This window comes from Siniperca chuatsi, linkage group LG21 (assembly GCF_020085105.1).
Source record: "Siniperca chuatsi isolate FFG_IHB_CAS linkage group LG21, ASM2008510v1, whole genome shotgun sequence".
Lineage (NCBI taxonomy): Eukaryota > Metazoa > Chordata > Actinopteri > Centrarchiformes > Sinipercidae > Siniperca > Siniperca chuatsi.
Window position 1 is genome coordinate 5,080,598 of NC_058062.1, and position 23,782 is coordinate 5,104,379.

At 40.0% G+C, this 23,782-nt stretch overlaps 1 protein-coding gene across 2 annotated transcripts; it reads right to left on the reverse strand.

Moving 5' to 3' along the window:
* Positions 1-821: 821 nt before the first annotated feature.
* Positions 822-23,042, reverse strand: map3k3 (mitogen-activated protein kinase kinase kinase 3). 2 transcript variants are annotated; one of them, XM_044181776.1, is made up of 17 exons: positions 21,670-23,042; positions 16,601-16,680; positions 15,958-16,079; positions 14,517-14,557; positions 13,969-14,068; positions 13,583-13,696; positions 13,261-13,381; positions 12,225-12,358; positions 11,431-11,504; positions 11,156-11,223; positions 10,816-10,911; positions 10,510-10,671; positions 9,783-9,931; positions 8,461-8,592; positions 7,276-7,405; positions 6,953-7,130; positions 823-5,737 (listed from the first exon to the last, which is right to left on the reverse strand). In XM_044181776.1, exons 2-17 carry the CDS (start codon positions 16,602-16,604, stop codon positions 5,509-5,511), a joined length of 1,854 nt encoding a protein of 617 aa, XP_044037711.1. In that variant the 5' UTR covers positions 16,605-16,680; positions 21,670-23,042; the 3' UTR covers positions 823-5,508. The 2 variants fall into 2 exon arrangements, with proteins under 2 accessions (XP_044037710.1, XP_044037711.1); XM_044181775.1 differs by having other exon boundaries at positions 822-5,737; positions 10,510-10,911.
* Between the last annotated feature and the right edge of the window lie 740 nt (positions 23,043-23,782).

Here is a 23,782-nt window from a genome sequence, read left to right on the forward strand (position 1 = left end):
TCCTTGAAGGTGAGCAAATGATCTTGGAAACGGCATAATTTCAGCAAAATCATTAAGCAGGTTCCTCATGTCAGTAAGAGACTATGTTTAAACCTTCATCTAGTCCTGGATTAATGGTTATCTTACTCCAGGACCCTTGTTCAGTTGAGTCAGGACTAAATCTAGGACTATTCCAAATCTTGTCTAAGAAGGCCGTTTTGAGTTAATCTGGTTTAATTTAAACCTAAATCTAAGATGAAACCCTTCCTGGGAAACTGACTTTCACGCAAAAAACAACACAGCTAAATGCTTGGGTGATACTGAACCAGCAAGGCCTCATGGGAATGAGCTGTGAGGAAAATCAGGGGGGCTTAACTGGGACAGACAAGCTGGCTATATGACTCAGCATCATTGGGCCCAAACAGAGCGCAGCCACAAAGAGGGCCGTCGGAGAGCCGGTTCAGGCCCGAAGCTCCAGTCTGCCTGTCAGCAGGAATGCTGGGGGCTCAAATATACCACACAGAGAGAACTGCATACCACACAAACACATCACATAACAAGCACAGCACTCAGATACAAACTCAGACTGTAAACTTTTATTCAAACCATATGGGTGTTTCAATGTTGATACACTTACTGATAATCATCAATCTTGAAATTTGACATCATATGCCAGAAATGAGAGGATATCATAATACAAGACTAAGAGTCTACAGCCATGCTAGCTGCTCTGTGAGGCTGTACCTAGGCACAGTGATGCTTTGAGCTAAATGCTAACATCAGCATGCTAATATGCTCAAAATGACAATGATAACATACAGATGTTTTATGTTTACCATGCTCATCATCTTAGTTTAGCACATTAGCATACTAACATTTGCTAATTGGCATTTAACACAAAGTACACCCAAAAACCAAAGTATTGGACAAATTACAATTCTGACCTGATGATGGCGCTAGAGGCCATCCTCTGTCCTCTGAGGACCGTGAACGTCTGTACCAAATTTCATGGCAATCCATCCAATAGTTTTTGAGATATTTCCATCTGGACCAAAGTGGTGGAGCCATGCCACAAAAATCATATTCCACATTGAGGTAGCTGATATTTCATGTTTAACAGAAACCCAATATGTCAAATTCAGGATAAAGCAAACAAATCCTGCTCTTTCTGACATATAACATCTAAGGATTAAAGAGCAAGAGGGAAGCAGAGGAAGACAAAGACATTCACAATGACCTTGAATGTTAAACAGCTACCAGCTTCCTCTGTTCTGGCTCAATATAAGGGACATTATAAAACTAGACCATTGTAATTGTCTCTGGCACGCTGGGTATATTTTCTTTGACAATCTAATTCTGCTTTCCAAGAACTCTTTTACTAGGTAGAGTGGATATGATTCATTTGAGAAAAAAACCCTTTCCATCCATATATGAGAAAACAAAGAGGGTGCATGACCAGAGCAGCTCCTCATGAAAATAAATAGAAGATCGAACAGAAAAATACTCCAAAGTGACCTTTTTGTTTTCCCTCTATACTGATACTACTAAAATCTTATCAGTTACAAGGCTTGAACCTTTCCTTGTGTACTGTGAAAAAAAGAGGGCAAACTAGAATGAATCAATTCATTAAGGCAATAAAAACCAAACTTGTCAAAAGCAATGCATCTCTGTGCCACGAAAAAGGCCCTTTGTTCAATACAATCTGTTCTCCCATCTCAGAGCCAGACACGGTTGTGGAAATTTCTCCTTCCTGTGTCTGCCTCCTGTTTTTCCTCATGAGATGAGAAAAAGAGCAAAAATAGAGGAAGAAACAAAATGAGGGAAAGAGAGAGAGAGGGAGAGGAAAAACGAAGGCATCTATCAAGTAGCTCCTTACTGCCAACAATGAGTTCAGTCTCCTGTATTCATTCATTTACTGGACTCAGTCTTTCTGGACAAGTCACAATCTGACACAATTTTTAAAAACAATTTATTTGTTTTGGAGAGAGGGCGCATATGATTATATATATATATATATATATATATATATATATATATATATACACGCATATATATATATATATATATACACGCATATATATATATACACACATATTTATAAACATATACATATATACATATACATACACACACACATATATATATATACATATATATATAAACATATATGTTTATATATATATATATATATATATATATATATATATATATATATATATATATATATATATATATATATATATATATATAAACACTGTCATTGAACATACTATTTTCTTGCTGTAAAATAAATTTGATACATTAGACTTTGCACTGCAAGTCCTGTCATGATACATAATCATACATTTACATATATAGATCTCTAAACAACTAGTTTGTATTCATTTGCTTACCACAGGGTTCTTTATCTCACTGTCTTTTCATTACCAAACATTTTAGCTGCCTTTTGTCTGTAGCAGCCCCATAGAAAGTTCTCAGCAGCAAACCTTTTGCCCAGAAAATCATTCAATACTGGACTCCTTGTCTGAACCCTGGGATGAACAAAGTCGTCATCTGGGTTGAAAAGCGAGCTCTGAAATTCAGCACTGGCTCCGATCCTGCTCGTCTTTGGCTCACACACACCCTTTAATTACATTTCAGTAACAATGAGATCACACAAAAAATACTCCCAGCAGTTTAAGCCTTAAAGGTTTCATTCATGAGACCTCATCGATGTGTCAAAGTAGTATGGCCAAACGATGCAAAGTTTCCGTAACCTGTCAGGTAATACTGTCATCTAAATGTATAGCTAAGGACGTGTGGAAAGTTTTTTTGAGCTGGAACAAGAACCAGGCAGCCAGAGTTCGTTTTCCACCCATTTTTCATTTATAAACCCCAATTCTGTAATGTCTGCAAAACCAGCTGCTTTCAATGATTTACTTTGAACAACACAAAGCCCTCAAAGTATCATTAGATTTGACATAGTCTAAATATAAAAAATATATTTATACATATATATTTGCTTATAAAATCTAATTGGATTGGACATGGGGATATAAATAAAAATGAAACAATTCACATTTGAAGTAAAAAAAACCAAACAAAATCAAATTTGGTAAAGAGAACAAAAACCCCACAACATTCATTTTACATAAAAGTGCATCTGATTTAAATGTATCCTTAAGCTAAGGCTTGAACTGACACACATGAACTGTAAGATCTTAGGCAACAGAAATCACTTCCACATTAAGGCCTTTAGTTTGTATCTTCAAACCATAAAAAGCATTGTTTGCTTCACTTTCACATATAATTAATACCATGTCCATAGCATAATATTTTATCGGCCTCTTTTTGGCACTTTGTCTGCTGAGAACACCTGCGATACTGAAGAGCTACAAGAGGATGCTGGTTGGTAGAAAGATAAGTCACATTAAGGCTAAAGGTAGAACAAGACTGGGAAAAGTAATTTTAAACAGAAAAATCCACCCTCAGCTCCTCTTACACAGTCATGTCATCCTCATACTTTATATGAGTAGATTATTTGATTCAAATTCCTACAATGTACTGAAATGTACTGATTCTCTTATTTTCTCCAAATACATTTAGGCAGCCCCAGACTCAACTGGTTAGTTTCACAGGTAGAAGGACAGCAATAGTGATAATGATAGTGGAGGGAGAGTTTTTTTTTCTGTGGAGAAAAATAAAAATTACCTGACTTAAAATCAGGTATTGTAGCTGCATAGCATCAGTTTGTGCCTCTCGTGTATTACAATTACATTCAAGTCAGAGCTGAGCATTCGTTTCTCTGAAAAATAAATAACCGGTAATCTTTAAATTACCGGGTATTTATTCAGAATTTTCTGAGTTCTCAGACCATTTTTCACAATTGAGAATGACTTCCGGATGGGAGCCGAAACGTCTTGATTCTGAAAACAGTGTCCAGATGACTACAACTGAAACCTTTTCTACAACCCAGAAGGTCATTCAACACAACTTACCACTGCTCTGAAGGTATTTCCAGAGCCCTCAAAAACTCTTCTAACCATCAGGATGAAAACATATTTGGTTTGCTTCACTATATAATGTATATATAAAAAGATTTTTAAACTGTTTCTCAAGTGACTGTATTTTCTATCCAGGTAGCTGGAAATTACATATGTTCTTACTCTTTTTGTACAACACAAGAAAAATATTAAAACATTACAACAAAATAATTTTTGACCAGTTTCCCAAGTTGGGTCTCTGTTTACAAATCCAAACAAAGATAGTAACTGGATAGTACCTGTTAACCAAATTTGAAAAAAAAAAATTGTCTTAAATCTGTCTATAGTTGCAACTTGAGAAACATGTTAAAAATCATTTTTATTGTGCAAGACACTGAATATTTTTTCCAGATGGTTCCAGACGGTTAGAAGAGTCTTAAACATTTTGGAAATACCCTCAGAACAGCAGTAACAGTGTTGTTAAATGACCTTCTGAGTTTTCACCGGGTAGTTATTTTTCAGAGAAACAGATGTTTGCCACTGTGATTTGAATGTAACAGTAATACACAAGAGGCTCCAACTGGGGCTAGTAGCTGCTGTGCATCGAGGGTCTATTGAGGGTACTGTCAATGGAGAAATATGTGTATTTGGCTCTTATCATTAATTTATACCTGTAAGATTTCTGAGCCATATTAAAGGATATCTTAATTCTGAAGGGCTGGAACCACAGTATAGTTTGGTGTGTTCAATATTGATGTTTTCAACAGCTGAACATTGTTCTTCTATTAAACTCCAGTGTAACTACTCCACACATATCTAGATGTGACATCACTTCATCTGTGTTTCACCCAGTCTACACAAACATGTAGTCAGAAATGCAAAGTGCATCACAAATAGCTTAAATAGCTTTTAACAGAATTATAGTTTAAGGGTGGAGTTTTCTTTGTTTAAAACAAGACCAGATAAAGTAGGAAAAAAGAGAACAATCCTGTCCAATTAACACTGTTGTGCACCAGTGGTGTTCAACATCTGCTGGGCAAACTTGAGCTTTAGGCCTGCTGTAGCTTTTAAAAGGTTCTCAGCTAAATGTCAAACGCTTTAGGGCTTCCTGGCATTTCTCATAACCCAACAAGTGAATGTAAACACAGGAGAGGATACTTTATGAAGACACAACTGGTGTATGACTTGAATGATGTCGCCTTTGGAGTGCATCATTTGGAGTGTGTGCGTGTTTGTATCTGAGAAGGATCAGCAGCCCACCAGATACTTAATCTGTGATTTGTTTCCCCCTGGTGGTGACTCTTGTAAGAGCATGTACTGGCATTGGTTTTCAAGGCATTGTTGACTGCTTTTGTCAAACTATTTTGTCTGTTATTTGGATTTGTGAGAGAGGAGACAAAATCTTCTTGAAGCACATGAACGGTGGCAGAGGCTCGGTGGGTTTAACACTGACTTCTAGACCAGTTCCATGTCCGGATTTCTGCCATGGACGGGTTCCAAGGAAGCTAATGATACTGCTGAGGCTACTGTGCTACACTGCGGTTAAAGTTCAGAAACCAGGCAGGTTTCAGCACAGAATCTGGGAAAAGGGATGTCTGAGCAGCTCCTCAGCACTGGGCCTGTGTTTGGCCTCCACAAAAATGCAGCTCATGAAGTCCCGTGCCTGGTCGGAGGTGTGTGAGGGCAGCAGTGGGTTGGTGGGCTGGGTAGCGATCTTGAATATGGCCGCCATGGCCTCATATTCAGCCCATGGAGGCTTTTCTGTCAGCATCTCCACCACCGTACAACCAAGGCTCCTGTAAAAGAAATGCATGATTGTTTTTAGTTTAATCTGCAGTGGAATCACATAAATTGAAATAAATACCACATATTATGTGTCAGCTGCTCGACACTAATACTTAAAAGGAATGTTTTGAGTGTAAACCTTTACACTCGCTGGCTGCAGAGGGCCTCCTCCACCTGCTTGGGAGGTACAAGCCCTCCTGGGAGCATTACTCCCCCTCCAGCCTGGGCTGAGAACCTGGAACATACCAACCTCTGTTAAGACCTGTCTGACTGGCCTTCAGCCAATCACATCACTCGCCTGGTAGGTCACCACACAATCAGATTGCATAAGGGAATGTTGTCTGCTCTGTGTGTGGGAGTGTGTTGGAACTGGGCTACATTCATTAAACAGTTTTCCCTTTGAGAGCACAAAGATTGTGCCACTTTAAGAGTAAGACATGTTATTTTTCCTTTTTTCACACATTCACATGTCAGCCCCTGGTGACTTGGGATCCTACTCAAAATAATCTTGTTGATTGAAGGTATTTCTACCCAGTCAGTACATGTACGTAACCTTTGTCCCTATTTCAAACTAAACACTTTTTACTAGGAAATGTCCTGTAAAGCAGATGGTAAAAAACACACTGCAAGTGTTGCTCATTTCTATGAAATTGTTATTTATACTTCAGATGTAAAAAGCCATAATGTCTGTGTTTGTGCATGTTTGTCAGTCAGTGTTTCACTCCAGCAGTATTAGCAGCTATATTGCCCTAAAGCAAAACATTCTCCATTGTTTGTAACACTAGATTATCAGAGTATTTACAGTAGTTTACTTCTAAATCCCATTACAAATCAAAAAGTATAAGTCAAAAGGAATCCATTTAAATGCTCTTTTGAATATACAGTATCTCTATTATTTAGTGTCATAGTTGATACATTTTTAAAATCTGTTCTACAGCTTCCACTAGGTGATTAAGGCATACATTCTTCCAGTAACTCAAACTATGTGTCAATATGTATTAATACACTATTGAGATGTCGGCATCTTATTATCAAATAACCTCTGAGTTTGCTAAAGAAGGCAAAAACTTCTTTAAAATCTGGATGCTCCTAGCAATAATTTCACTTTAGAAACCTTCTCAACTAATAGTTATTCAGCTCAAGCATGACATCTATCCCTAAAAACACTTTCTTGATAAACTAGAATCAAAGTTTAAGCCACACTGCTGTGTATCTCCTGGTCTTACCAGACATCAGCCTTCCTGCCGTAGCCCTCTCCACTGATCACCTCCGGGCTCATCCAGTAGGGGGTGCCGGTCACAGAGTGGATGCCGGTGCCAGACATGCAGATGGTCTGGAGCCTCTTGCTGGCACCAAAATCGCCGAGCTTCACATTACCCGCTGAATCCCGCAGGATGTTGGCACCTGAGAGCCAGAGTTGACATGAATGTAAATATTTATCTCACCAATCACCTTCCACACGCTGTGAAACACAAACATCTATATATTAAAACACTGTCCAAACATTTATCTAGTGTATTACAATATAATACTAGATTGACAGGACTACCTTTGATGTCCCTGTGTACGATCATGTTGCTGTGCAGATAGGACATGCCCTCCAGGATCTGTCTTGTGTACTTCCGGGTCACATTTTCTGTCAGTGCCCCATAGGCCTTTAGCTGGTCTTTGACTGAACCCTGATAGGAAGAAAGCACACGCTTTACACTCTGTAGCCTAAAGACACCAATACAACAACACGCAGACTGAACACATCCAGGGTTTAAGGCCACCAATCTACCCCATCACCCAGGGTCTGAGCCAGGAACATAGGGAGTACAGGAGCCAAGCTAAAATCTGGCACCTGAAAGATTTTTGTGATGCATTCAAAGCATAGGCAATGTATTGGAGAATTTTGACCAAATAGTCCCAGAATCTCAGGAGTCCCAGGAACTAAACTCAAAAACTAAATCTATCTTCAGGGCATCTGAAGAACTACAGTGATTAGGCAAATTAGACTGATAAAAGATTAAAAAACAATGTTATTTAGCAAATTTATGTGACGCCTGAATTGATATTGGAAGACATGCAAAGATGGAAAGGGAGATAAAAAGGCCAGAAACGCAGAGACAAAGTAGCGTTGATCCACTCTATGATTAGTCATTTGTGGACCCCAGGACTTCAGAAAAACTAGCTGACTACTGGCTGACTGCACAACGTCAGTGCTGAGTGTTTTTTCTGCTTCTTTTTCTGCTTTAGAAACTTCATCTTCCACTGTCTCTTTATCTCGCTACTTTTTAGACTCAGGAAGTTGGCTACACAACTATGGCACAAGAACTAAAACTGAAATTTCCTGAGTTCCTAAAAAGGTTCCTAGAAAAGTTCCTGCGATTAAAAAGAGCCATAGGTACTTCACTTTATAAACCTTGGGCATAATTTCAGGTGGCAATAGAGGAAACACGCCCGTCACTTGCCTAAAATTATTTATATCACCAACTTAATATCAATTCAAAAAGTTCAGCGAACTGAATGTTGTCCTTTGTTTGCTTTTCTCCCCTCTTTATTTCATGCTCTTATGTGACTGGCTTAGTTGCCTGAGTTTAAATTATAACTGCCTTGCATCATAATGTTAGATGCAATTAGACTGAACACAAACACTGAGTTTATGGAACTGATTTGTAGGTTTCTACTTGCAAAAACAACCATTGCTCTGAGCCCTGGTTGAAGCTGTGACATTGAAGTAGCTGGGACTCACCCCCGGCATGTACTCCATAAAAATAGTGAGGGTCTTCTCATTGTGGTCTCTCAGACAGCCATAGTACTGAACAATGCGCTCGTGATGCAGATTTTTCAGCAATTGGATCTCACACTCCAAAGCGCTAACCTCCTGTACAGAAACAATGACAAGTAGGGAAATTACACACTGAAAATTCAAATTCTCATTTCTGAACAATGCATCATTGTTGATTTACTGTTTTCATTTGAAAACCAAATGCATTTTTCAGATATGGCGGCTACTCGCAGGCTGTGATATGTGTTACCACTGATGACAAACAAATGTAACCATAAACACAGGGATGACACACAATGATTTATTACTTAATGTGAAGTCTGCCAAAGGTGAAACCTAAAGCAGAGAGTAAATGAAAGCCAATAGCAGTTCCCCAAAAGAAGTTCCTATGTTTACTTCAGAGAATGAGGTCACAACAGAGACAGAGACAGATAGAGAGAGAAAGGGAAGTCAGAGATGCACAAAGTAATCCCCAAGTCCCAACACAGAAGCCAGTTTAATAGAAACAACAAAGTGATTCACATCTGCTACAAGCTGGGGGGTGGGAGTGTGAAGGGGTGATGGGAGGCCAAGGCAATGCTGAACCATCATCCCTCACCACCACCGCTCCCCCCATAACACTCGGCTCCTTTCAGACACAGGAAGTGACAGTGCATGTTTTCTCTTTGGAAGACAGGAAAAGACATTAAAATGGGAAAGAGGGGGGTTGAGGGAGGAAAGAAAATCTCTTCAATACATTGCACTTCTTCAGTCTTTGAATTTCTTTCCTTCAGATTGATTATATTATTTCTGTCATGGGATAAAATTAAATTTTTGTGGCTTAACTCCTGACCTAAGACCATAAAATGTAAGCAGATATGTTTTTAAGATAGGTGATTAATTAATTAAATGCTCATCCGTTATGCTAACTACCTGCGTTACAGCATAATGGTCTGAACAGATTAACATGCACAACATAATTGTATTATGTCTTTTACAAAAGACGGTAGTGTTGGCATTTATGAGATATATTGTAAGAGTAAAGAGCAAATGATGCCATTTCCTAACAAAAACAACTGAATTTTTAATGTGCAACCAGGGGTAGAAAAGCTGTCTAAATGTACATGCATTGTCAGCAAAGCAAATATTTTTTGCAACTGAAGCTGTAACAAGAGGTAGCATGCCATAAGCAATAGTGGAAATGTTCTCACCAGTACCAGAAAGAGAAAAGAGGAAGAGACAAGACAACCAAGCATTCTGTCTCTGTGAAAACATGAAAAGTTGAACTATCCATGTTAGTGTCTCACCTTGCTGGTCTCAGGACTCTCAGGATCAAACTGGACTTGCTTGGCAGCCAGCTCCCTCCCAGTATCCACATCATAACACAGGTAAACCCGACCAAATGCTCCCTGGCCCAGAAGCTTCCCCCGCCGCCACGTCACCGGAGCGCTGGGGGCTGAAAAAAATAAAAATAAACACACTCAGCTGTTCATTTATGTTTTACATAAAATATACAACATCTTACATACAACAGAAAAGAAACAGTAACATGAAAAAGTCAAATGTCTTTACAGAATTACAAAAGCATTATTTTCACTTTTACCCTTCACACATTTTCCTCACAAGTTAACAGTTTCCCCATGCGTCCAGGCTTTGTGGTAAGCTAGGCTAAACAGACCTAGCTCTGTATTGGATGCACAAAGTTAAAATTATCTTCTGTCTTCTTATCTGATTCGGGGTAAGATAGCAACCAACTGTATTTTCCAAAATGTCAAAGCTTTCCTTTAACCTGATTGATGTACATTTTTAATGAGGCACAACAATTCATATGGTACAGTTTACATAGTAATCAATTTTTACTTTTATTATTTTACTACTCTGATTTTCAGCAGCTTTGGTTGAAAAAAATAAGCATTAGTATTATCCCTTGAACTTTGCAATGTATCATCTATTTATGCCTTAATAATTTATGTCATTCTAACAAGTGAAGTATATTTTATAAAGGACATTTTGTTCTTTTAGATCAACACTCACACTTATGTGTGACAGAACGATCTTGGGGACGGAGCCTGCCCTGAGCGTCGACCAGCTGCCAGCTGCCCAGACTCTCCTCGCTGCCATTGAGCGACCGGCGTGAGGGCACCAGAGTGAACAGGTTCCCCTGGGGGCGACGAATCCGTGGAAATGTTCGACGGCCTGAAGGAGAGCAGGAAAGAGGCTGGCTGAGGTTAAATATCACATGATGAACAAGAGAGATTAAGGGAGGAAATAGTACAAAGAGAAAGCGTAAGAAACCAGGAACATAGTTGATAAATGGAGATAAGATACTAATCGTTTTACCTTCACTGTGGTCCTTATGATGCAGGGAGACATGGTACCTACGAGGATAGGTGCCTCCTTTCCCTGCTACCCTGTCATACACATGATTCTCCCTGTCTGAAAGCAAATATCCACAGGTCAAAGGTCAGCAGGATTATTCTGTAATTCAACCACAGTTTAGCTCAATTGCACACTGAGTCACACAACATTCACATAATCTACTTTATTTAGAGTTTGTTGTAAACATGAACTTGGAAGCATCTCTCACAACTTGCAGCCCAAGTCTATAGAAATCCTCCACCATGGTGTCCTGATCGTTTAAAAGAAGTTTGGAAGGAGCTTTTCTTGTAGCTGCTCTCACCTGAGCACTCCTGCCGATTATCAGGGTAACTCTTGGCTCTGTGCATGCGAGACTTCCTCAGTGAGGGGCTATGAGAGAGGAGAAGGAAGGAAGAAGAGTGAGAGATGTATTTGGGTGTTTACATAGAAGATGTTACAGTTACTCCAATTTTGCAAACCCCAATTATGGAAACGCAAGGGGAAAATAATAAAGTATAGTAGAGTAGTGAGTTCCTGGCAGGCAGTATTAACTGTCAATGTTACTTTTGAAATGAGCAGGCAGAGTTTGCTCCTCACCTGTCTGAGTTGCTGTCCAGGGATTGGCAGCTTCCAGAGACAGAGTTTTCTGCACTGCTCCAGGGATCCAGCACCTGTACAGGGCACAGTGGAAAATGAAGGGTGTGTATGCACATGTGCTTTGTGTACACACATGTGCTTTGTGTACACATGCTTCAGAAAGAAAAATCCATCCTAAAACAGAATTTAGATTTGAAAACCTTGGGATCATGAGCCAACATCTATAGCTACGCTGGCAATGTATAGATGGATAAAGGTCTTTTCACACGGGGAGCGTGACAAGACATTCCGCCTGCGTACTTGCTTGGATCCACGGGGTCTCACTGCGCTCCTCATGTGAATAGACAAGCGCTCTGCGAGTAAACGCCAGATGGTCTATGCGTGGTATCCAGGGAATCGGCTTCTGTGTACTACTGTATCCCTGCCGGTACAACTGTTTTTTCTTTATAGCCTAGCTATGCAAAAAACTATACATAGCGTTACCTGATACATAAAGTCTTGCGCTGATGCCCTGCCATGTGAAAGCCCTCCTGTTTATGAGGCCTATATATTTTCAGGGAATATTTTAGACAAAGGTTCAAGACAATTCAACTCTGGCAGCGGGGGGGGCGTGTGTGTGAGACGAGCACGACTGCAACAATTTCTTGGGATTGTGCCCGCTTGTTGCTCTGCCTGTCAGATTGCCCAAGAGCTGTTTATGTGATCAAATCTCAATAGTCTAAGATCATCAACACACCATATGATTTCTATTTTAAAGGTGGATTTTCCCCATTAATAGTGAAGTGATGACTCACACACTGATCGCTGGTCTCTGGGATGAACTCCCCCTCACTGTTTATGCTGGTGTATGAACCTTGGCGGGCGATTCTCTGCTGGCGTTCAGGCACGTAGCCAGGAGGTGGCGAGCTACGCCCCGTGTTCTGAGAACCTGGGATTAGACAGCAGTTATAAGCATAAAAGAAATAATGAAAAATAAGAATTTAAAACAATATCTGGACTTCACAGGCCTGATAACTGAAAAGTGCATGAAAATGTCAGCAACGATGTGTGTGAGGGCATCAGTTGATTATATGATATTGTTGGAAAATCTGCTTTGCATAAGTTTTTAAACTAATAGGCCATGTTCATCTGTGTTGAGATTTGTTGCTTATTTTCCCTGGAGTACAGGCAGCACAAAAGCAATCATGCTGTAGTCGGGACCACACTCATACAACTCAAACACACATCCATGTAGTAACTTTTGTGACACTGTTGTCACAGACTGTCAAAAAAATGAAAATATTCAGCAAGGCCCTCTCTCCCTCTTGTGCCATGAAGATAAAGAAAACAACAAATGAAAGTGCCAATTGCTTCCATTCTGACTGAAAGGAGCAAAGGCTCAAAGCTGGTTTTAGTATTTATGGCCTGGTGCTGTCCAGCTCTCAAGCCCTCCTGCAGCCACTTCATCCCCCTGCTCCAGGGGGAAAAAATCCTAAATCAGGCCACTAGTCCACCACACTAATAGCATTCTGTAATCTGATTGGCTGCTGTCCAGCAGGCATCGTCTAGTGATGGTGAACAGGAAAAGGAAGCTGACCCATTGCTAAAAGGGGAAGCTAAAGAAAGAACAGCCAGAGAGAGAGAGCGAGAGAGAAGGCGAGAGACAGGGAATTCGAGGTAGTAAAAAAGAAGTGGCAATGGCACGAAGACATGACAGCTACCCATAACTGAATATCAACAAAATGTTGAGGCTTCTGACAAAAACAATGTCCCCCCTTTGAATCAATGTGTGAACCATCCTGTTGGAGAGAGGATTAGAGAGAACTTTGAATGACAGTTGAAAACATGTACCAGTTGATAGGTGGCGCCCCCTGGGCTCGGAGGATTGGTACACCGTGCTAACGTCTCCGGTGGACTGGGAGGACTTGATCCTCACCTGCTTACATGGCACGTGGTGGGAGGGAGAGGAGGCCTGTAGTTGGAAAAAGGAGGGGAGAACAGGAGGTTTAGATAAGGCTTCAACACATGATTTAACAATTGCATCATGTCAGCAAGCCAGTTAGTGTGATGTAAACGTAATGAGGAAATTAGATTTTTCACAACATGGCTCTATGGTGAAGAAATGGCAGTGGTGCAATGGACCACACCCACTGTGTGTGTATGTGTGTCTCACATTGTTGTGCTCCTGAGTGAGCAGCAGGATCCTGATGCTCTTCGTGTTGGAGCTTCGATCCAGCAGGTCAATTGCCTTGTCCAAATCATCCTGACCTCGCAGAGGGATGGACAACTGCCAGAATACAAAACAAATACGCACACACACACGCACACACAAAATCAAGCATACAAAGGCTTTTGGAAACATTTAAAAATGTACAAACATTTAATCAATAAATTAATTAAAGAAAATGAAAATTGGCACCTATTTTGATGACTGTTTTAAAATTTAATTCATTTTTCAAGCAAAAATATCAAACATTCCCTGGTTTCAGCTTCTCAAACGAGGACCTTTCTACTGAGGACAGAATGAGTGGGGACACAGCACAAGAGTTTCCAGTTTACCTCATTGTTCATATAATGCAGGTCTAGCTGCTGGCCAAAGACAGTCTTGACTTTATGCTGGATTTCCTCGAACTGCACAGGCCGTCCAAACATCAGGATCCTACACATAAAAAGCAAGAAATCAAATAGACAGACAGATTATGAGAGATTTGTACCGGCTGCTAAGGAAACTGCTTTTGAGTTACATGCACACGTACAAGCAAAATCCACACAAGCTGCTGTTTTTAGTGTGTGCAGATTCCTCTAAGTACACCTTGCATATTTGTGGTTTGTGCTGGCAGGCACAGACTAACCACAGTCCTTTCCCCTTCCATTCTGCAGCTCACATACCAGTCTGAATTAAGTGCTGGAGTGTGTGTTTGACTCTGAGATGTGCTCTTTCTCATGAACTGAAACATGTGACAAGAACATCATGCCTGAATGAGTGTCTTTGTGTTTGCGTTTATGCTCTCTCTCACTTGTGTATAGATACATTCACATATGTATGCAAAATGCCTACACACACAAACACAGACAACATGCATGTAAAAAGCCCAAACCAAACTCACCTCCTCTCTCCTGAGAACTCAAACTTTATCCTGACATCATCCTGAGAAACAAGAGAAACATGAAGGTCAAAGAGTGGACAAAGGAGGTCATCAAAGCGTAATAAGAATGGCTGTGCTGATATTTCAATTATTGTACCATATATGGCAATTCTCACTAATAAAATGTACTAATGTAATAACTGTCAGAGATGTAATTTTCCCAAAAGAAAATACTTGAAAGACTGACTTGTACACGCACTGTCTTTACCTGTTGGCCATATACAAAGATTATTCGCTGGGAAGACATGTCACTCTGTACCTCCTCCATTTCTACATAATTTGTGAAAACCCACTTCCATACATAACAAGCCCAAACTAAGTTACTCAGGTGGGAAAATGGTGGAGACTGTCTTTCCCAGGGGGACAATCTCTGGTTTTAAGCAAACACTACACTGCACATGAGTTGTCTACTTTGACTATTCTCTGTGGCTGCAGCTGTGGTAGAAAGTGAGGGTGGGTGGGCTACTGGTTACTTTTCCACATGAGCAGAATATATTTTTAGAGAAGAAGTTGAAAATAACTGGATTTAATACATTTCAGATGCAGCAGTGGCATAGTTGTGGGTGGCTATCTTTGGAATTTTGCTAAATTAGCTAACTGTGTGGGCTGGAGGGAAATACTGTAAGAAACAAGAATATACTTGCATGGGTGATACCCAATTACATAGTTCTTTATTATAGCAGTGGTCCAAAATTTTTATTTTATGGTTGACAGACCCGTAGTTATGAGGAAAAACATTATTTTGTCAGCATTTAAGGCCCTCCTGACTTCTAAATCCAGTGTCATTTATACTGAACACAACTTAAAGACAAATCTGTGTCAAATATGTGTTTGGTTTTCCCCTAGAGTGATGCAACTGTGATGCAAATGGATGGTTGAAGAGTCATGCTGTGGACAGAAGACTGTTCTCTGCCTGCTAGGTTTATCACGCTTCATTCTCACCTTAAGTATTTAGGACTTACAGCAATTTTATTTAGATTTTTATTCTAATTCAGCAGACCCTCCTTTATTGCTGAGGGACACTTAAACAAAACGCATGGCTGTTCATGGAGATGTTTGTGGCGTTGAGTTTTGCGCTTCAGAGTCTCTCTAACCACATGGCTACATTGCTTATTTGGAACTACACTACTGAAACCACTTTAATTTGAACAAAACTTCATAAATGTTTGTTTACGCATTGGACCAAGATGTTTGAGCAACAGCTCACAGTGAACTCTAAGGCTATTTGGATGATACTGAGTATTCAGACTTATGTAAAGCCTAGGTAATAACAAAGGTATTACACTGTCACTCAGCACCATTTCCATTATTCCTGGGTTTAAATCCTGGTGTATGACCAAGCCATTTGTAGGCTTACAGTCCTCTAAAATATTAAATTTGTGGAAATGCAGCTATACAGCACCTGTCTGTTGGCCTGGGACGGTGTCTTGGGTTTGCCACTGTCATATGACAACACAGGCTGGCGCCGCGTCATCTGGAGGGCAACCAGGTCCTTCATTATAGAGTGGAGAGCCTGCCTCTCATCTGAAGAGGATAATGGGATGGGAAAAATACACAATTAGAGTGTGGATTGGAAAATGGATGGCCTATGTGTGCGTGTATGACAGAAAAAGAGAGATATGAGCCCACTTGCACTTAGTTCTGCACTAAAAGGTGTGTGCAGACAATTAGTCAGTCATCTTTAACTACAGCCATATGGAGACTATCCTGTGACAGGGTATTAGAGGCAGGGAAGGACTGCAGTGTTTTTGATATGCCTATTCCCATATTTGATCTCAGGGCAAGCTCTGCCTTGGCTGGACTAGCTCACGAAGAGAAAATATTCTCTTTGTGTAGCTTGGACAGACATCATACAGCCCGGGGCAGTGGAGAGAACCAGACCCCCATCTCCACAACACCGAAAACCAATCCTTCACCCGACAGTGTCTGCAGCAGCTCGCCTCAGGGATGGTGTTTGGTGTGAGTGTGTGTGTCTGCTTTTATCTCATGCTGTGAGGAAACCATGCTTTAAATGTCTGTCTAACACCAGAATTTAGAAGACTTACTCATTATGGCGATGTTTGTGTACGTGGTCTACAAACCAGTCTTCAGAAACTTGTCTCTGCTGTGCCAACCCCTCCACAGCCTGTAGTGATAAATACAGAAATCAATTAGTTATAAGGAATAAGGAGTGTAAAATTTGAGGCTGGTACTGTTTTTGTTAATATTCTTTTGCTTGGAGACAGAGCAGAAGGATGTGAGTCACTGAGTCAGACAGGAGATGACATATGACAAAGGTTATCAGCCAGTCTCACAAAATTTGTCAGTGTGCAAGTACCTCAGCCCATAAAACATGAGAAAAAAGGGAATCATAGTATGAAACGTGAAGGCTGGCATGACGAAGTGGCTGTATTGCACCCTTATTATATGGTATCTAGATAATTAAATTACATGGTAGAGTGTTTTAATGTGACACTAAACAGGAACCTAATTTTCATTTACAGCAAAAACCCTTCTGCATAATTCCTTGCAGGCATGTAAAAAATGTAACCTGAGCCTGCAGAACAGACCTAAGGATTTCTCTGACTGAAGGCCTGAGTGAATGAGAAAGTGTGCTGTGCATGTGAGAATGTGTGTTGTGTGTTTTGCCCATAAGAAAGAATGACAATTGGAAACGGCTGAAATTCAAGCTGCATTGGCAGCGATCAGTCTGGCATAGTTCATATGGGAAGAATGTTTTTTATGGGAAGTTTTCTGCCATTTTAATATCTACCAGCTTCAAACTTCTCTGCAAAACCCTAACTCAGCTGTGTTATAACTCTATTGTAGATGTTAACAGGACAATATTATCTGCCCTGTTCAAGGCGTCAACAGCATTATAAACTGAGGCATTTCCTTCAGTGGAGAGGATTTCCCCCAAATTTTTACCAATAAACCATAGAATTTAAACTAATTCAGCAAAGGAGAACACAAAAGGACTCTTGTGTTCTTGTGACATTGAGGTCCTTAAACACAAAATTAGTTTTCACAATTACAGTAGATGATGGATGAATATTGGTTGATAAAGCAGATATGACTGACTTATCACTTTTAACAAAAGCATAAAACAGGTAACAAAACCAAAAGACCATCACTTACCCATCAAATCAGAGACTTGATTTGAATAAACTATCTCTATGGATGCACTGATCTGACTTTTTCTCTCCCGATTCCATTACCTCAACTCAGGTATCTGCTGACACCAAATTCTATCTGATACCAGAGCTCTGTTTTTCAAACATTTAAAATCTGTATACCTCACTGCGTGAAACTCCTTGGGATCATTTTATGCACAGTAATTTGAAGCCAGGGACTGCTGTGGTGATAAAAGCTGATTTGGCAGCCCAGTGTGACTAAATGTATTTAACTGACATTGATAAAGAAAATGTATAGAATCTGGATCTGTCACGTCTGGCGGATACTTGATCCGCTTGATAAGATCAGTATCGGCACAGATACAGAACTGGATTGGTGCATCTCTAATCATAACTATCATTGTTAGGGCACAGCATGTGTTTTACTGTAAGTGTAGCAGGATGACAACTAAATATTTGGTCTGATCATGAGCCAATTTCTATATACATATATTTACTTGTATATCTGTCTAAGTTATAATGGTAAGGGATTTTCTGTTACTACAAATAAGATTTGCCTTTCAGGCAAATTGCAGATCTGTAATTTCCATTGGTCTAAAAAGTTGTGGAAAAGAGAGGGATATAAACCACTATAGTCACTAGAGTCCACTATAAACACAGTTAGTGCTTCACCTTGACATGTGCTTTACCTTGCCCAGAAATATACTTTTACTTTTACTTAGCAAATATATATTAGTTCTGTGGTTAGGTGCCTGGTAAGCCTAGAGAACTAATGACTAGCTTAATTTGCAATATAACTGTGACAAAAAACAGGACAGAGACCAGGATAACCGGTGTCTGAGGATGGAGCCTACCGGAGAGGTAGCAACTGTTTTTCTGAACTGCAGGACACAGAAGGATGCGGGAAACTATTACTATGTATGAAATGAGCAGCATCGGCACCTGAGGCAACTCATTGACTCTGTGGATTTCTGGGTAATAATCACCCACAGGAATGCCGGGCATGTCCGTCTATGGTCGGCGGAGCGTTGCCACATTGCTTTCAAGCTTCCGCCACTCTTATGTTCCCCTGCCCACGGAGTTGGTGCCAAGGACTTTTGTCCTTCAACCCTTCGAACTTCATGTTTATGCCATTTGATCCCATACTAAATAACATGGAGTTTATGAGCTGTGTAATCCCCCCACTAGTTGCAAAGATGTACAGTCATTTCAGAACACTCATTATCACATTATCTCCTCTCTACCCAGAAAATGTTCTCCAAAGATCACAGTAAAGCTGCTGGATCTGGAGATAAAAGCTCAAATTGTGCACCTCAAGGGGTTGTTGTAGTCAACACAACAACTAACCTCTCTGTCCATTCCCCCAGCTACCCTCTTCTCGCTCCTGCTTCTCCTGATTTTAATTACTTCCCAAGCGGAATGCAGGGAATTCAATGTAGAAGGAGACTGCGCTCTACCAGTCCAGTCAGCTGTGCCTGCTTTATTTTCCTTGTATCACATTTCCAGGACTAGCAGGATTTACATGGATTTTCCTACCCCCTCTCTTCTCTGTCTGCTTTGAGAGGTGTTTAGTCTGAGACTGTTTTTCCCAGCCACAGTTCTTAGTCTGTCTCTGGCCAGTGATGCGTCTGGACTCAGTGCTTCACAGCAAAATCCCCTGGCCTGATGTCTCTCCTGTTTCAGGTGCACATGTGTTTTGGGTTCAGGGCAACCCACCACATTTAAATATTGCAATCTCGACAAGTCACTGGTACTTGCCTTGGCTTAAGTTTCAAATGCCCTTTGTAGTATTTTAATACAAACATACAGATACATTCAAATAGTAATTTAAAAAGATACACTTTAGTACAATCTCAAGGTGCACACACAGTCCGAGTTTTTAAAATGCTGCTTCTGCTGCATGTTCAGATAACAATATGTAATGGTCAAAGAAAAGTTAATAAAGATAAAAGAGAACGAGGGCCTTCTGTAGTCCATGCCTGCATGAGCTTATACAGGTGTTGACCACAAAAAGCCAACTATCTTTTGTCATCAAGAGAAAGATGGTTATTACAACCCAGGACAGTATCACATGAACGACCTATTTCAAATTTGCCAGTCAAGAATGAGATACCTCCGTGTCGTGGACCCACAGGTTTGTGGAGGCACTTTTTGAAGCCTGGAGCTTAAGTTTACACCTCGCCATAAGTGTGGCAGAAATCAAAATCTGGGCCTGGTTGGAGGTAGGGCACGGTGAGTGTTATGGGCTGAGAGACTAAGTATTTTTCAGCACACTCCATTATGTCGCCCCTCACCTTTACTTCATCCCTTTGAGTTATAGTGGCATGTGGTTCACACAATTTTCACATTACAGATGAGTAATCTATCTATTTAAAGGTTATATCCCGCAGAAATGTACAGTGCTGAGGTAATACATCACCATGCAAAATATAAATCCATGGAGATTTTGATGGGTTAGAGGGACGTTATGAAATCGAAGCACCTACTGAGGTAAGCATTGAGTCACTGCTATCTTCTATTAACACAAAACAATCACATGAACACATCCAAGAGTTCACAATCTACTGCGGCACTCATTTTAAATTATTCCCCTACTAATCAGGTTTTGTAATCTGCCTACCTTGGCAACTTAGCTGCTTATACTGTACTTCCATGCATTTGGTGCTGCATTCATGTAACATAGGAATAACTGTAGTAACGAAAATGTAATGAATAAAAGCAATGACTCGCTGTTTGTACAGGTTCTAACTTGTCTTGTGCAGATCTGTTTGCTCATTTGGTGCATGACCTAACACTAAACAACAACGAGATCTAAGTTATTAATATGTTCTGGTGCTGTTGAAGGTTTGTTGACATTAGTAATGCTTGTAAACACAGCTGTCAAACTGGCCTATATTTTCAATCATGATCAGCTGGTAAACACAGATGTGCTGATTTTCCATCTCTTCTCCAAGTATGTGCATGATTATGCCTGTAATGTATTTGGTCAAAAACTGCTTAATTTTTCTATAGATTTGAGTTGTTCTGATCAACTTTTTCACACTTGCCAAATAAAGCCCTACACTTTGTGAGTGTTACATTTGAGTTTATATATTTTAAAGCAAAAGACTTAAGTTGTAGATCACAAACAGCTCTCTACTTGATTGTAGGTATTTCTTTATTGGATGGTCTCACCTCATTCCAATGATGCTTTGGGTACCAGAAGGCCTGCTGTCAGTGTACCAGTCTCACTTACTATTCTGCAATGTTATCTAAAAATCAAAATACCTCCTTAGCTGGTCACTTTAAACATACTCAATTACTTACCCATACAAGCTTGTGGCTGTTTTAACCACTTCTGTGTTCTGTTTGTTTCTTATTCTTTTCTGTTCGTAATTGTTTTCTTGAATCATATATTTTTATGTGCAACTGTAAACAGGATGGTGCTGTAAAAGAGAATGCATGCTCAGCCAACCGACCATGTGTAAACAAAGGTAAATAAACTCAGGGAATGTGATCACACAGGGTATAACTACCTGACAGTCCGGATCAAATGCATTTTAAAGTGTTTCTCATGAGAAAGGTGACATAAAAGACATTTTCAAGCAGGGCTGTAGCATAGAGGACACTGAACTCATGTCTTCTGTATTTGTAATGGGAATTCGGGGGCTTTAGCAACTACCCCTTCTACACTTAATATATTTATTATATATACTTATTCCAGTATTTTTAGACTCTCAATCTATTTAAATTTGACCACTTTGATGCAGACAAAAAATAAAGGATTCAGTATTTCCCCACCTGGATTTTAGACCTTCATGTTGTGAAATTGTTTTTTGAAATAACAAAAAACATTTTACATACTTTGTTTTTGGTACCTGGGTTGCATTGAGGACACTTGGACTCATGACCCCAGCATTCAAGCACAACCCTTATGGATACAATTATTCCCACATGATTTGAATGCAGCGTAAATTCACTCATCATATACCTGTCATCCCTGTCACGTGCACAACACTCACCTGTAGCCTTGACGACCTTGCTCAGGACAAGACCGGGCGTCTCCCGCGTGCAGCCGAGTCCAGTCACCGGTGTCTCGCGGCAGAGATGACGCAGTAGGTCCAGCCGCTGCTCACGTCCATCGGTGCCCTCAGTCAGACCGACACACCGGGGTGTGTGTGTGTGTGTATGAGTGCGGGGGCGCCATGGCGGGGCTGACCCCCCCAGGTAACAGGGGCTCGTCTTCTTCAACGGAAAATTAAAGCACTCACACAAACGGATACTTTTTCCACAGTTGTAAAACCAAACACGGTCACATCAGACAGCTGTGAGTTTTACAGAGAAAATGTTCCGATGGAAAGCCTACATCAGACTGCTCCAGCTGTGGCCCAAACACAAACTTCTGCTGCGCTGCAGCCTCGGATCTCTGGAAAACTTAAATTTCCAAAACATTTTCAGAGGTCACACTAGATATCAACGCTTTCAGGCTTGTGGGACAGGGAGTTGCATCCCATAAAACCTTGTTAAATACGAACAAAAACTACCAAACAAGGTGTAGCAACAACCGTGTGGCCTGTATGAAATCCATTTGAGAATCAGCTCGAAAGAGGAAAAAAACGTACGATTTCCGTGATTTTGATCAACTTCCTGCTAAATTTGCAGATTTTCCTTCTCCGTGTTGCCAGGTTGGACTCTATAATAGTTTAGGCTGGAGATATCTTTACTTTTATGATTGCATTGCATACAACTGCATCGCATTGTAACTTGAATATGGATCTAAACATAATCATATAAGAATACACAAAGGCCTATCTGGCCTTTAACTAAAGTAAAGAATTTGATTCAGTGGAGTTCACACTTGCAGTAAAAACTGACTGAAATGAAACGGGCAGAAAGAAAATACTACCTGCACACGTTTGTATACACATAAACTTGATTTGCTATGTCAAGCGAGGCCAAGTTGGATAAACTCCATCGGTGTTTACACTTCACAGAGCTTCGGACTCTGAAGTAACGTTATTCATGCGAGATCCAAACTGACTTTAATGTGGAAAAAAGCAGTCTTTTTCAACCGTACGAGTTCTCGTACGGTTTCTGTAGCCACGACTTTGCCCAACCAAAACAAGGTAAGAAATAATCTTCAACCGAATACGTCAAACTTCCTGACAGAAAAAATATCACCACCGGAACCCGCTTTTATGTTTCCAACAAGTCGCAAAACTTGTACTCCAAGGTCGGATCCATATTTTCCCAAATGCTTTAATATCCGTCGTCCATACGTACGTAACAACATGGATTTATTCCCAGGGGGATTTCTGATTACTATTTATATTAGCGCCGTGCAGCTGCGGGGACGCGCTGTTACTCGGCCGAAGTCTTTCTGCAGGAGCGCGCACAATGTTATTAGTGGGGCGGACCAGCTGTGACGTAGATCAGGCTCATGCTGCCTTCTCAAATATAGGAAAATCGGAATTTACCTTTCTTAACGCAGCTTTTTGCCACTTAATTGAAGTCATAAACAGTGGTGGGGGAAGTATTCAGACCATTTACTTAGGTAAAAGTACTAATGCCACGCTTGTAAAAATACACTGTTACAAGTAAAAGTTCTGAACTGAAAATGTTACTTTAGTAAAAGTATATAAGTAGGCCTATAATCAGGAAAATGCACTTAAAAAGTACTCAATGCAGAAAATGGCCCCTGTGACTGATATATATTATTAGATTATTACTCATGCATTAATGTAAAAGCAGGATTTTACTGTTGCAGTTGTTTGAGGTGGATCTAATTTTTAACTATTTTGTATCAGACTGCAAATAATGATTTTCATTTTAGATTAATCTTTCAGTAAAGGTCCATAAGTATTATTAGAAAAATGTACTTAAAGTACTCAAAATACAAAAAAATTGGCTTCTGTGAGTGTTATACTACTATATATACCATATTATTGCATTATTATTACTCATGCATGTGTATGTAGCATTTAATGTTGTGGTTGGTCGAGTTGGAGCTACTTTTAACTATTTTATATAATGTTGGGTAGTTTAATCCAAAACAGTTTATCATATTTTATAAGCTCTTCATATGTTTTATATGTAAAATCTTAATCTAAAAAGTAAAGTAACTAAAGAGATCAA